The sequence below is a fragment of the Odocoileus virginianus genome, chromosome 30 (assembly GCF_023699985.2).
Source record: "Odocoileus virginianus isolate 20LAN1187 ecotype Illinois chromosome 30, Ovbor_1.2, whole genome shotgun sequence".
NCBI classification, from domain to species: domain Eukaryota; kingdom Metazoa; phylum Chordata; class Mammalia; order Artiodactyla; family Cervidae; genus Odocoileus; species Odocoileus virginianus.
Window position 1 is genome coordinate 4,776,373 of NC_069703.1, and position 14,635 is coordinate 4,791,007.

The 14,635-nt window shown below is 35.6% G+C and overlaps 1 protein-coding gene across 2 annotated transcripts in view; it reads left to right on the top strand.

The window, feature by feature from the left end:
* The window catches only part of SLC39A10 (solute carrier family 39 member 10), a 139,624-nt gene that overhangs the window by 117,873 nt on the left and 7,116 nt on the right, over window positions 1-14,635 (top strand). For both annotated transcript variants that reach the window (XM_070458475.1, XM_070458474.1), the window contains 4 exons: window positions 1,699-1,819; window positions 3,017-3,385; window positions 4,509-4,589; window positions 13,568-13,758. In XM_070458475.1, coding sequence (XP_070314576.1) covers window positions 1,699-1,819; window positions 3,017-3,385; window positions 4,509-4,589; window positions 13,568-13,758 — 762 coding nt within the window. The remainder of the gene's footprint in view (window positions 1-1,698; window positions 1,820-3,016; window positions 3,386-4,508; window positions 4,590-13,567; window positions 13,759-14,635) is intronic.

The window sequence follows — 14,635 nt, forward strand, 5'->3', positions numbered from 1 at the left end:
AAGTCAAAAGACCTGTGAAAATTTAGGGGACAAGGAGTTCAGTTCAGTTCAGTCCCTCAGTCGTGTCTGACTCTTTGCGACCCCATGAACCACAGGACGCCAGGCCTCCCTGTCCATCACCAACTCCCAGAGCTTACCCAAACTCATGTCCATTGAGTCAGTGATGCCATTCAACCATCTCATCCTCTGCCATCCCCTTCTCCTCCCACCCTCGATCCTTCCCAGCATCAGGGTCTTCTCCAAAGAGTCAGCTCTCTGCATCAGGTGGCCAAAGTATTGGAGCTTCAGCTTCAGCATCAGTCCTTCCAATGAACACCCAGGACTGATCTCCTTCAGGATGGACTGGTTGGATTTCCTTGCAGTCCAAGGGACTCTCAAGAGTCTTCTCCAACACCACAGTTCAAAAGCATCAGTTCTTCCGTGCTCAGCTTTCTTTATAGTCTAACTCTCACATCCATACATGACCACTGGAAAAACTATATCCTTGACTAGACGGACCTTTGTTGACAGAGTAATGTCTCTGCTTTTTAATATGCTATCTAGGTTGGTCATAACTTTCCTTCCAAGGAGTAAGAGTCTTTTAATTTCATGGCTGCAGTCACCATCTGCAGTGATTTTGGAGCCCAAAAAAATAAAGTCAGCCACTGTTCCCCATCTATTTGCCATGAAGTGATGGGACCGGATGCCATGATCTTAGTTTCCTGAATAGATTCCACCATAAGATGCCTTATGGATGGAAAAGAATAATTATACAGGGAGAAAAGAAATTGATAGTGACCATCTTTGGAGACTCTACTGCACGTTCAGCTCTCCATAACAAATTACTTATTGCAGCAGTTAGAAGACTTAAACATCTAAAACGTAGTCCACAGCCTATAAGCAGAACCAGCAAGGATTTACTTTCATTCTGTTATAAGATACTTATTTGCTTTTTTAAAAGTGAACATTGATTAGAAGTATAAATTTAAGTCAGAAGAGTTGTTAGTGATAGACTGATGAGAAGCCAGACTATTAAGAGATAATGTAGGAGAATTCAAAACTAAACAATGAAATATAACAGACTTTATTAGTAGAGAACAGATTAAATGAGAAAGGAAAGTTGTCTTTATTGTAAAGCTGTTAAGTCAGTAATTAATTGGTCATTTTCATATATCACCTCATATAATCTTTGGGAGAATCTCATTTTCATTTTAAAGGTGAATATTTTTAGGGTTAATAAACTTGTCCAAGTGTCATAAAGGTAAACTGTAGATTTAGGATTTTAATTCAAGTTTGTCTCTATTGTTTTCACATATAGGGGTATTACATTGTGATAAATACAGAAAGAAATTCAAAGGCATAAGCTTTTGTTTTTTAAAATTTCCCATTCCTACACAGTATTAAATGAGAGCAATATTACATATATTGCACACATTTTGTTTGGGTTGCATATAATAATACAGTACTCTTTACCCTATTCTTACCTTGGAAATACATGAATTGGACCATTTAGTTGAATATTTGAAAAAAATATGCAAATTTAGTTGGAGTTTTCATCTGGTTAGACCTTTTGATTAACTTCTAAAAGTTTTTTCTCCTTTTCTTAATATTTTATAAAATTGCCACCATTTATTCCCATAGATGTTAACAGTGAATACTGTTGCTAATTGTGACTGTAGATTTAATGCTAATACCAGATTTTTCTTTTTTTTTTTTCAGGGAAAACAGAAATGGTTTATGAAGCAGAATACAGAAGAATCGGCTATTGGAAGGAAGCTTTCAGATCATAAATTAAATAATACACCAGATGCTGACTGGCTTCAGCTCAAGCCTCTTGCCGGTAGACAACAGTTCTGACTAAAGAGAAACCTTTAAAATATAAAAATTGAAATTTTGTGTCTAAAATGTACCTGTGTTGTTTGAAATTTCTTGTCTTTGTGGCTTCTCTAATATTAGTTTCTTTTATTTCTTTATGTGTCTCAACTGATTTTGTTCATGTCTGATTATTTTCAGCCTTATTTATTACACTGGGATATAGGGCCAATTCATTATATTACCAGGCAAGGAAAATATTGCACTTTTTACTTTACAGGAAAAAAAAATGAAACAAAGCATCTTTAAATTAGTGTTTTATTTCTTGGTAATGCCCTCCATATATGATTGTTTTCTTGTGAGAAAAGGAAAGAAGGCCTTCGTACTTAAAGGAGAGTGATCTACATAAAAATCTCTGCTCATCCATTCATCTATTGTGTTTTGTGAATGATGTAATGAGATAGCTTAAAATTTTCAGGAAAACCTAATATTTAACTCTAATTTTTCCCTTTTGTGAACTTATGTTTTCCCCTGAATATTACTAATGATTTTCTGTAGAAGAGGCAGCCTAGATATTAACTGTAGACTCTGCCCCAAAATATTTGTGAAGCAAATCTTTGTCATATAATAACTTTTGTAAACTAGGTGAGAAGCCAACTTTCATTTAAAAAAAAAAAATGTGACATGTTATCACTTAAGGGTTTTTAAACTTCATTTTCCTAACAATCTAGAAATATTCAGATATGTAAAGCACCTCGAGGATGCAAGTGATTTAAATTTTCTTTGTTTTCTTAAATGATAAGAGAAAGTTAGAGTGGGTAAACTTTAAGGTTCCTTTGTTCTCTGAAGAATTATGGTTTATTTGTTACCATGGGAATTCTACAGTAACTTCCCACTCTTATTTCCAACTGTTGGTGATGTGCTCTTTGAGCTTCACAATGTCTTCATGAGTGCCAGTTTCTCGCCTCTCTTTGCCTGCTGTTGATTTCAGTTCCCTTCATTTACTTCATCTGGTCCATCTTTTAGACTCTCAAAATCCCAGTTTATGTGTATGCATATGTATATTTACTTGTTTTATTTGTTTTTTTAATATCTATTTAGGAATTATAAAAGACATTCACCTAGGAAATGTTCATTACACTGCTATTTTGTCTGGGTTTAAATTAAGTAAATATGCATTCATGTACTTGTTGATAAAGCATATCCTTTGCCATTATAAATATAGGAACTGATGACTCGGTTGTTTCTGAAGATCGACTTAATGAAACTGAACTGACGGATTTAGAAGGGCAGCAAGAATCCCCTCCTAAAAATTACCTTCGTATAGAAGAGGAGAAAATCATGGACCATTCTCACAGTGATGGAACGCATGCCATCCATGAGCATGACCTCCATGCTGCGGCCCATAACCACCATGACGAGAGTAAAACTGTGCTGAGGAAGCATAATCATCAGTGGCACCACAAACATTCTCATCATTCACATGGTCCCTGTCATTCTGGATCAGATCTGAAAGAAACAGGAATAGCTAATATCGCTTGGATGGTAATCATGGGAGATGGCATCCACAATTTCAGTGATGGGTTAGCAATTGGTAAGTAGGCTTAAAACTTGGGTTATAATTTGTTTTTCCTTAAGACCATTTTATGTTTTCCACTGTTTTAGTACTAATCTTGGAGCTTAACAAGTATACTATTATATATTAGTCTGTCATTTGGCTTTTCTAAAGGAGATGGTAGGGTCTTTGGTAAGTTTACTTGGGGGCATAAAGGTATAATTTCAGTGGGTTTTTCTTTGAACATGTAAACAAATGTCTGCAGTATACTTCTTTAGTAACTTGATTTCTTATTGAAGGGATAGTTAACATATTGAAAAAGCTACCTTAACATATTTTCAAATACATTTATACATTTCCAAATGAGAACAAATGAATTTGAATCTTGGATTTAAAAATTTTTTTATACTTAAAAAAGTGAAGAAAAATTTTACAATGGTAAAAATCCATTCTATCAAATTCAAACATCTATCAGAATCTTGTTAATATAAACTGATGTTACCAGTTTAGGAGAACATTAAATGTGATCAATGCATAATTTTCTTTTGAGATCCAGACTATTAAATACTCATTCAGAAGTAGGCTTTGGTTTCTTTCAGGAAAGACCATATTTTTGAAGCTACAGTGGCTGTCATTGTTAAAGAGTAAAGAATTTTACAAGTAGTATCAAACGCATTTATACCTCTGATTTCAGTATTCAGGACCATCTGATAAATAATAATTTATACCATTCATGCTCTATACCTAGAAAAGTTTGGATATGGATACTTTTAAATATTTAAATATCTATAAATATTAGTTTGCAAGAACAAGTGCAGTTACAGACTTACATGACTTAAAATTGAGGTCAGAGATTAAAGCAGTAAAGCTGTTACTACTCTGAAGCTGTCAGTGAATCAGAAGATTACACAAATAGAGAAATTAATTCATAGGGAATATTCATTTCATTCAGTAGCTTTCTCTGGTTGTCACATGCCTGTTGCACTTCATTCTCTGTGTGTTCAAAAACTATAGTGTCTGAGATTAGTGAGTCGCTCATACATTATGAAATTAGGTAAAAGAGAATGCATCTGCCATTATGAATGAAAATAGAAAAAGAGAAGATCAGTAAATGTCACTTGGATTTTTTCCACCCACCCCACCCCCCAACCCCCAACCTCAGGAGCAGCTTTCAGTGCTGGATTGACGGGAGGAATCAGTACATCTATAGCTGTCTTCTGTCATGAACTGCCACATGAATTAGGTAACATGATCTTAAAATTTATCAGATTTCATCAAATGTAAGAGTTATATAAATGCATCTAAATTTTAGAGATGTTAAAAGATAAAAAATGGCTGATGGCAAGTATTCAGTATCATCATTCTCTTATTTACTAAAATTTTTGTTAATGTGTTTCCAGAAGTGTGTATTGTTTCTTATGTATTTTTATTTTATGTAAACAATATTAAGTTATAGCCCACTCTGTTTCTTAACTTATTTACTAATCAGTATATTTTTAACTCCATGAATTAATTTAATATGTTGTTTCTGCCTAGTACTTGAAGGTGCATATTTACCACATTTTTACATACTTAGCACCCGGTAATTGGACTTACCATGTATCCTTTAAATTCCTGCCACCACAGATAATGGTGCATTAAACATCTGTAGACTTGATGCTGAGAGACACTTGTGAGAACATCTTATGGGGTATATACCTGGGAACAGAACTGATGGATCCTAAGATATGCATGCCTGAGAGTATCATATCACTATCGAGAATGATCAAACTAGTGTCCTCTCTAGCAGTAATAACAGAATTCCTTTGTTTCCACATCCCTGGTAACACTTAGCATTAACTCTCTAATTTTTGTCAATTTATAAGGTATACAGTGATGTTTCTTTATTGTATTAATAGGCATTTATTGATACAGCAGTCGTTTTTTTAATTTCTCTTGTGTTTTGGTTTCCTCCTATAAATTGAAAAATGGAAGAAAAAATATGAACATACATTCACATAGAAAATATCTGAGGGATATGAAGGTGACATAAATTTGAAAGAAAAAAACACTGCATCTCTTGAGTATCCAAGGAATTTCTTTACGTGCCCTTTCTTCTGACTGAAATGTCTATCATTTTGACAATGTTTATCTTGATTTGGTAGTACACTGATTGGCTCACTTTAAGTAGAATTAACTTATATAATTTTCTTAATTACCAACTGCTCACATAAAGTTAAAAAATCTCTTACTGCTTACTTGGTACTGATTCTTTAGGACTTGGTTCCTTACAGTTTTATTTACCTTGTCAACCGTGGGCATGTAATCATATATCCTGTTTATGCCCCATAATCCTTCATCCAGACCCTTCATTATCTCTTCCTTGGGCAGTTTCCATAGGGAGTACTTACAGTTCTGGTTTCATTCTGTTCCAGTGTATCTTACATACCTCTTGTCTTGACATACGCCATTGTTACTATGTGACTAGATGTGATGTGCTTATTTAATCAAAATCTTTCAGTCCCCTTCCTTTGCATATAAAGTAAAAGCTGGGAGTCGTTAATGTTCCTTTCAGTGCCCTTCACCTCTGGCTTCTACCTACCGTTGCAGCCTCACTCACTGAATTGCTCTTACTTGTTTTCGACTTCACCCAAACACAGCTCCCCAAACCTGCACTCTGGGTGCCTGGCCTGTTTCTTTGCTTCTTCCCTCCCAGTCGGCTGGTCCTGCTAGCTCTGTCCCTAGTGCAGCATGTTAAGTCTTCCTTCCTCCAGCTTCGGAACTGCCCTCCAGTACACCATGCTTCAGGTTTATCTTTCCTCTAAACGTATCACTTACTTTCTCTAGGTCCTTCTCTTCATGCTTAGTATATCCCTTTTAGACATCCTATTTTCTTATCATGTAGGTTTTTTTGTGTGCAGATATTATATCTTACACTGTGAGATATTATATCTCACAGTTATATTTAACTGCTTTCCTGTGCTAGTAAGAGAATGATGTACCAAATAACTTCCTTACACTTCAGTAGCAACACAAATCAAGACTGACTGTTAGTTTTTATATATGAGTAACATTGCCTAATAGTTCTAACCCTTTTTTTTTTTTTAAGTTTGCTTAGTAATAAACTTGGATAGTCACACACACATCCATAGTATGCCAGGAAAGCCTTCAGCTTCCTTCCTACCCACCCACTACCCCGTAAAAGGAATATGTGGGGTCACTTTGTGATTTAAATATGGCTATACTGAATTCTCCTTAACCCACTCGCCGTGCTCCATTTCAGCACAGCACTGACAGCAGAGACTTTGGAAATGAGGGACGGTTGCCTTCCTGTCACTTACCCCTTCTTCCCCCTGTACTTTCTTCCTGACGGGAGTGACACACAGTGATAACTGCACATAAGACCAATGTATACACAGCTTACTGGCGAGGGAAGCCCTTGCTTGATACCCAGTGCACAGTTCTGGTGAAAGCCTGAGCCAAGGTGCCTCGGTGAAATATTGAGACTCCAAACCTCTACCTGTTCTACCCCACAAACCAGAGATTAAGATGTTGCTATGTGGGGCTTTCCTGGTGGCTGAGACAGTAGGGAATCTGCTTGCAATGCAGGGGGCCCAGGTTTGATCCCTGAGTCGGGAAGATCTCCTGGAGAAGGGAATGGCTACCCACTCTGGTATTCTTGCCTGGGAAATCCCATGGACAGAGGAGCCTGGTTGGCTACAGTCCATGGGGTCACAAAAAGTGGGACACGAATGAATGACTAACACTGTTGCTGTGAGAGGAAGCTCCAATCCAGATGTACATCTGCTCTGCCAGAAGGAGAGGAGTGAGGCATGGAAATGTATGTTTCCCCCAGTGCCTTGTGCTAAGTTGACAAACTACCCCAGGCTAGTTGCCTAAGCTCCTGGAAAAGGAAGATCATAAAGAAAAACACCCAGCTTCCTCCTCTGGAGGTAGCCTGAAGGGCTTTGGCTTTTTATCCATCTACAGTGTGGAGGTGGTCTAAGGGAAGTTTCACATAATGTTCGTGGAGCCTACTTTTTACCTTTAAGACACAGTAATGAGCACTTTGGTAAAACAGGGCCAGATATATGCCTCTACTGTGATTAGATTACCCATACTTGTTTGGAGAAGAACAGAATGTAGAGAGAGGCATAGCACCTTCTTAGTCATAATTCGTAGGCAAGGAGAAAAACCAGTCCTTTTGAGGCTGAGACAGACGCTAGGCAGGTGGATAGGGACAAGTCCTCTTTCCACTTAGCAGTTTAAGATGTTGGCAAAACAGCATAATATGTCACATTCTAGAATACTTTGATATAAAACCTGTTTTGCCCTAGCTAAATTTTTGTTTATGAATTCTTAAAACTACTCTGAGATTTTTATACTAAAGTGATACCCTAAGGGGAAAAACATGTACAGTTGACCCTTGAAAACATGGGTTTGAACTGTGCTGGTCAACGTATGTGCAGAATTTTTTTTTCTATAGTATATGAAAGTGAAGTGAAAGTTAATTTCTCATTCATGTCCAACTCTTTGGGATCCCCTGAACTGTGGCCTGCCCAGCTCCTCTGTCCATAGGATTCTCCAGGCAAGAGTACTGGAATGAATTGCCATTCCCTTCTCCAGTGGATCTTTCCTACCCAGGGACAAACCCAGGTCTCCTGCATTGCAGGCAGAGTCTTTACCAACTGAACCACTGAGGAATCCCAAGTTATACAACTTATACAACTGCCAAGCATCTGTCTCAGCCTCCAAGGGACTGGTTTTTCTTGCCTAGGAATTCTGACTCAGAAGCTTCTATGCCTCTCTCTACATTCTGTTCTTCTCCAAATGAGTATGAGTGGATAATCTAATCAGTAGAGGCCCTATTTTACCAAAGTGCCCATTACTGTGTCTTAAAGGTCTATAGTATAAACCATAGTATTACATGATTTGCAGTTGGTTGAATCTGCACATGTGGAATAAAGTATATGGAAGACTGACTATAAGTTATACACAGATTTTCGACTGGGCCCCTGCATCGTTCAAGGGTCACTTACATTCTAGTACCTTGGAGACTGATCCTCAGTCCACTTAGTAATTCCAAATTTTGATGTTCCTCTTCTGAACAGATTTCTGTTTCTCTAATTGTGTTCCAGGTAGGGTTTTTGTGTGTTTGGGAATGTGATATGAAAAAACATGTACTTTTAAACCTTAGAATAATACAGGGCGGTCCCCTGTAAGAGGTGTACAGAAATGGAAGCCATCAGAGGAAACAGAACACCCAGATTCTCATTTCATGTTTGCTGTGGCACAGGGTAACAGATATGAGATTACCTGGTTTATTACTCTTCCTTCTGTTTTTGCCAAACTTGTGTAGCTGAAGTTAAGTAAGTTGCAATATTATTCTTCTGCATTCTTTCCACTTTTTTCTACCTTTCAATAAGGAGCTATATTTGAAACATTTGAAAAATAATTTATAAGAAAACCTATATACGAATGTATAAAGGGGAAGTGAGGTTGAGGATAATCCAAAAAGGTAGATGATCCAAACTCTTTTCTTGACATTGAGTAATGTTTTAACTTAAGGAAATAAATTTTTGATAAATAAATGTGGCTGTGTTATTAACATATTATTGACTGGAGATATATTAATGCCACAGGCATTAGTTTTTTAAAAAATCCCTGGTCAATAATGTGTTAAGACTCAGCTTAGAGAGGCTGTCTATAATGCTGTCCATTTTTTCCTTCCCTCTCACGAGTATTAAGAATTAAATAAGTTCAAAATAAGATACTCATAATGTGCTAAATTGTCCAGGGAAAATTGAACATTCACTGTTTAGATTTATACATGTATATACATGCATTAGTTAAGACAAAAAGAATCTTACAGTATATACTTTTAAAAAAAGAAATCTCAAAGATTTCCTATTAGCAGCTATTAACATAATTATAACATTGGATTACATTAATAGAACAGCTTTGGTAGGCACACCTCATTCTTTGTGCTAATGATATCCATTGTCAGCAGAAAGGACAGAAGATTGATTTGTCAGAAGATGAATAGATTTGCTTATTCACTGTAAATTCCAGCTGAGGATCCCTTTGATTTATTTTTTAAATGTTTATATAAGTTCTTACTGAGAAGAGAAGCGTAGAAAAATATGCAGATATCTTTGAGGAAATTAACCTGAGGTAAGAGTAGGACAAAGACAGATTCTTAAATGATTCATCATGATATAAGAATATCATATAAAAGTCATTTATACTGCTATATACTAGCATTGAGCCATTAGAAATTAAAATTTTAAAAAAGTAATTTCACAGTAACACCAAAAAATACAAAATACTTTGGTTAAATCTAACAAAATATACAATAAAATCTGTATGTTGAAAACTACAATTTGCCAACGAAAGAAATCAGAGGAAACTTAAATGAAGATCTATTGTAAGCTTAAGGACCAAAAGACTTAGCATTTCTAAGATACTAATTCTCCCTGTAGATTCAGTACATTTCCAACTGAAATCTCAATAGACTATTTTGGAGATAAATGAATTTTTTCCAAAAACTTTTATGGAAAGGGAAAGGAATGGCCAGAAGAATTTTAAAAAGTAAACCAAGGTTAAATTTAAGACTTATTGTAAATCCACAATAATCAAAACAATTTGTACTGGTTAAAAAATAGGTACATAAATCAGTGGAACAAGGTATAGAATCTGCACACATATAGCAGCTTATTTGCAACAAAAGCGCAAAGGAAATCCCATGTAGAATGAATAGTTTGTCCAGCAAATGTTTCTGCAGTAATTGGATATCTACTTGCAAAAAAAGTCCTCCTACCATAGTCAAAAATTAAAAATGAATCACTGATCTAAGTGAAAAAAATTTTAAAATATAAAAGAATTTTAGAAGAAAACACAGAAAATCTTGTGTATTTTGGATTAAGCAAGTTGTTCTTATATATGCAACACCAAAAGCATGCTCTACTAAGGAAAAAAGTAATAAAGTGGACTTCCTAAAAAGTAAAAACTCTACACAGAAGACACTTAAAGAGAATGAAGACAGTGAGATCAGAGAGTCTACAATGTCCACGTTGGCAACTCCGTTTTTGTCAGCCGTCACGTTGCCCAGGTCTCCAACATGCCTCTCTTCATCTTTTGGCCCACCGTGTTTTTTGGACAGAGGATTAAAGTGAGGACCTGCACTGGTACAGCCTTGCGTATTGTCTCCAAACTGATGGACGTGGAATCCATGATCACCTTCAGTCAATCCCGTAATGGATCCAGTTACCCAACGTGGACATTGTAGACTCTCTGATCTCACTGTCGGGAGAGCACTCCATCATTGGCCGCACGATGGTGGTCCATGAAAAACCAGATGATTTTGGCAGAGGTGGAAATGAAGAAAGTACAGAGACTGGAAACGCTGGAAATCGTTTGGCCTGTGGTGTAATTGGAATTGCCCAGTAAACATTCCCTGGGACATGGTCTGAGTCCTAGTAACTCATCTGTTATCTTGCTAGCTGTAGAAATTTAACTCGACAAGCATTTAACACTGCAAACTTAAAAAGTGTAATTTGTGTGACTTTTTTTAAATTGCTTTAAGTACCTGTAATGAGAACTGACTTATGATCACTTGAAAGATTTGTATAATTGTATAAAACTCATACACAGTTAAAATGTCTGTTCATTGATCTCTGTATTTTGCCAGACTTAATCACATGTATATTATTTGTCTGAATTTCTTCAATTCTCTCAAGCCTGCAATAAACACACTCTGTGGCACTGTAAAAAAAAAAAAAAAGAGAGAGAATGAAGAGACACGCCAAAGACTCGGAACAAGTATTCGGAAAATATATGTCTGACCAAAATCTTTTGGGACGTTTAAAGACCTCTCAACTCAGTAATAAGAAAACCAACAATTCAATAATTTTTTAAAAATGGGTAAAATACTTGAACAGGCATTTCACTAAAGAAGTTATGCAAATAACAGATAAACACATGAGAATTCAGTACTGGATTTGTCACTGTGGGCTGGAAAGGATCAGGAGCAACCAGAACTTGCATAAATTGCTGCCAGTAATCCCACTTCTAGGTATCTACATACAAGAGACAAAAATTTTTGTTAATACAAAAATCTATTTATGAATGTGTATAGTGGCTTTATTCATAATTATAAAAAATTGGAAATAAACTAAATGTCCTTAAGCTACTGAAGGGATAAATAAGCTATTGTTCATCTATGCAATATTACTTAGTTTTAAAAAGCCATGATTTTCTGATATAAATTGTAACATGGATGAATCTTACATCATGCCAAGTGAAAGAAAAAAATCCAGACTCAAAGGACTGCATAATTTATGTAATGTTCTAGGGAAGGCAAAACTGTAGGGACAGAAAGCAGACCACTAGAAGTGAGGGGCCTAAGGAAATTTTGGGGTTTGGGCAGGTAAAGAAACAGAGTCTGATAGTTATGTTTACATAGTATATATACTTTTTAAAAATATATATACATTTGTCAAAACTCAACATCACCAAAGGGGAGGATTGTATATGTAAGTTATACCTTAATTTTAAAAAGTATTAACTAAATATCTCATCTGGAATCTTGTCTAGTTAATTCATGCTGTTTGGTGGTTATTCAGGGATGAAAGTAATCATCTTCCCACCCAGTAATATCAGAAAGGCATCAGAATCGATGTTTGTACTCATGATACTTTGGTTCAATGAGTATTCAATAATTCTCCTTTAAAAAAATCTATTTGAAATTATAAAAGGAAACACTGTATTTTATAACCTAAAAGTCACTTCTGTAGTCTCATTTTATATTACCTAAACCCTGCTAAATGAAATTGTCCCTTTAACACAATAGATGGGTGAATTATTGAAAGTATGGTGAGGAACTTTGTAGTGGAAGAAGTTAGGGAACTCATTGTTTAGAGGAAGCTGAGGAAGAAAGGCCAGAGGAACTTAAAACTCTAGAGAAGAGATAAAAACTGACATGGAATCCAAGTCTCAGCAGGAGAATTAAGTATTTAGGATGAAAGAGAGAAGATACAGGATGTATAGTAATCTTAGGTGGAAGCTGCAGAATGACAGTTTAGAAGCCATTGGTAGATAATCTCCTTGATTGTATTATCTTTCCCAGTAATGTTGCAGGATGTAGTTTATAGCATTTCATTAGAACATGGAAAATAATGCCTTGCACTAATTTCTTTGTTGCTAACTTCTACTTATCTATTATAAATGAGAATCATGTAATCATAACTTAAACACACACACACACACACACCTAGATCATGTGCTTTTAGTCATGTAAGATACCTTCTCATGGGAAAGAAACAGCCCTCAGTATTCTGTATAGTAACTTGCATCTACTGAACATTCAGTAATTGACTGGATGTTTGTATATTTAGTAGCTAAAACAAAAAAAAAGTTATAATTAATGAAACTATTGCTTTTGACCCTTTAGCTTCAAGACTATTAGCTGTAGCAACATTTTACCCTTCTAGTAATCTCTCTCTGATCAATATTTAATCCTTTATTTACCAGCTTTAGATAGATGAGTGAGAAAAGTCTCTTTATTCTTTTTACATTTTTAGGATTTTCAGAATTAAGATAACTTTTCTTTTGGAATAAAGAAAACATAAATGTAAACTGCATACAATACACTTATCTCTGTTCTTACTTAGCCCATTTCCCTTAGAAAGGGCAGAGATCAAAGTAGAGAGCTTCTATTTGTTGCTCACAAAAAGTGCTCTGGTGAAGTTCTTTTTTCGTACGTCTTTTTGGTGTTCTGTAAAATTTTCATTGCAGTTATCAAGTAACATTGACCTTGCTTTTTGATGTACAGTTCTTTGAATTTTAACGTGTATATAGATTTGTGTCCCCACTACCACCACCAAGGATAACAGTTCCATCGTCTCAACAAACCCGTTCATGCTGTCACATCCCTTTTCTATCCTGGCCCCTTGGTGACCCCAAGTGCTCTTCATCACTATCGTTTTATCTTTTCGAGAATATCACATCATGGAATCATATATAACCTTCCAGACTCTTTTTCAGCATGATGCCTTTGAGATTCGCCCAAAGTTTTGCATGTATTAAGGTTTAATAAGTAAAATAAAATTTCATTATAAAATTTCAGTTATAAAGGTGTATCTTTTTATGTCATTCTTAATTTTGTTTTTTTTTGTCGGTGTTTTCCTGAATTTGTAAGTAAAATCCTGTGGTTTTAAAACTTATATTATGTCTTAACTGCAGGTGATTTTGCAGTTCTTCTTAAAGCAGGCATGACTGTAAAGCAAGCAATTGTATACAACCTCCTCTCTGCCATGATGGCTTACATAGGCATGCTCATAGGCACGGCTGTTGGTCAGTATGCCAATAACATCACACTTTGGATCTTTGCAATCACTGCAGGCATGTTCCTCTACGTAGCCTTGGTGGATATGGTAAGACGGCTTATTTTATATTTTTGTTCTTATACTAAACCTGTAAATAGAATGAACTTCCAAAAATGGAAGAACTCTTTGGCTATAGTTTGAAAGACTAATAAACACAACCCATTTTAAAGACATGTGATATCTTAAATAATCTATTAAGAAAAGACATTTAAGTAGGAGGATTCCTTCTTTGGCAACCAGTTATCTTGAAAATTTTTGATCAAATAATATTACTATTCAAAGTAACCATCAATAATATTTAAAGGTATACAAAATTACTATACTACTTTGAAGGTTTTGTAATATTGGGGTGGAAGTGTTTTTTTATGGTTAACAAAATAATTCTTTGAGCTTGCTTAATAGCAAATAAGAAGGAAGTACTATATTTCTCCAGCCTTCTGCAGAAAATGGTTTATATTCCAAGGGGTTTATGTTATTGCCCTTATTTCTAGCTTCAGTTTAAAGTTAATAAATCTGTAACACTAAGTAGTTAAATTTTAATTTTACTTCTGTATCCTAAATATGTTAGGCAGTGTGTTTGCAGAACTAATAATTTGGTTACTTTCTGTTTTTAACTAGATAACTATTCACTTTTCTTCCTAGTAGACTCTGTTAAATAGTCCCGTTTCAGTTTATAACCTAAATTTTTAATTATAGAATATTTATTATAGCAAGCTTGGACAGTCAGAAAGAATACTTTTTACTTTATATCCAGAAGCAGCAGTTTACCCCCCCTCCGTCAGCCTCACTTGCTGATGACCTCGCCTCCTGGCCCACGGAGAACAACGAAGCCACCGAGACAACGCCCCACTAGTTCCGTCACTGCTCCTGCTCATTTCCCTGGGTCGGCGCCTGTTTACCTTTGTCCCTGTGCCTGGGGAAAAAC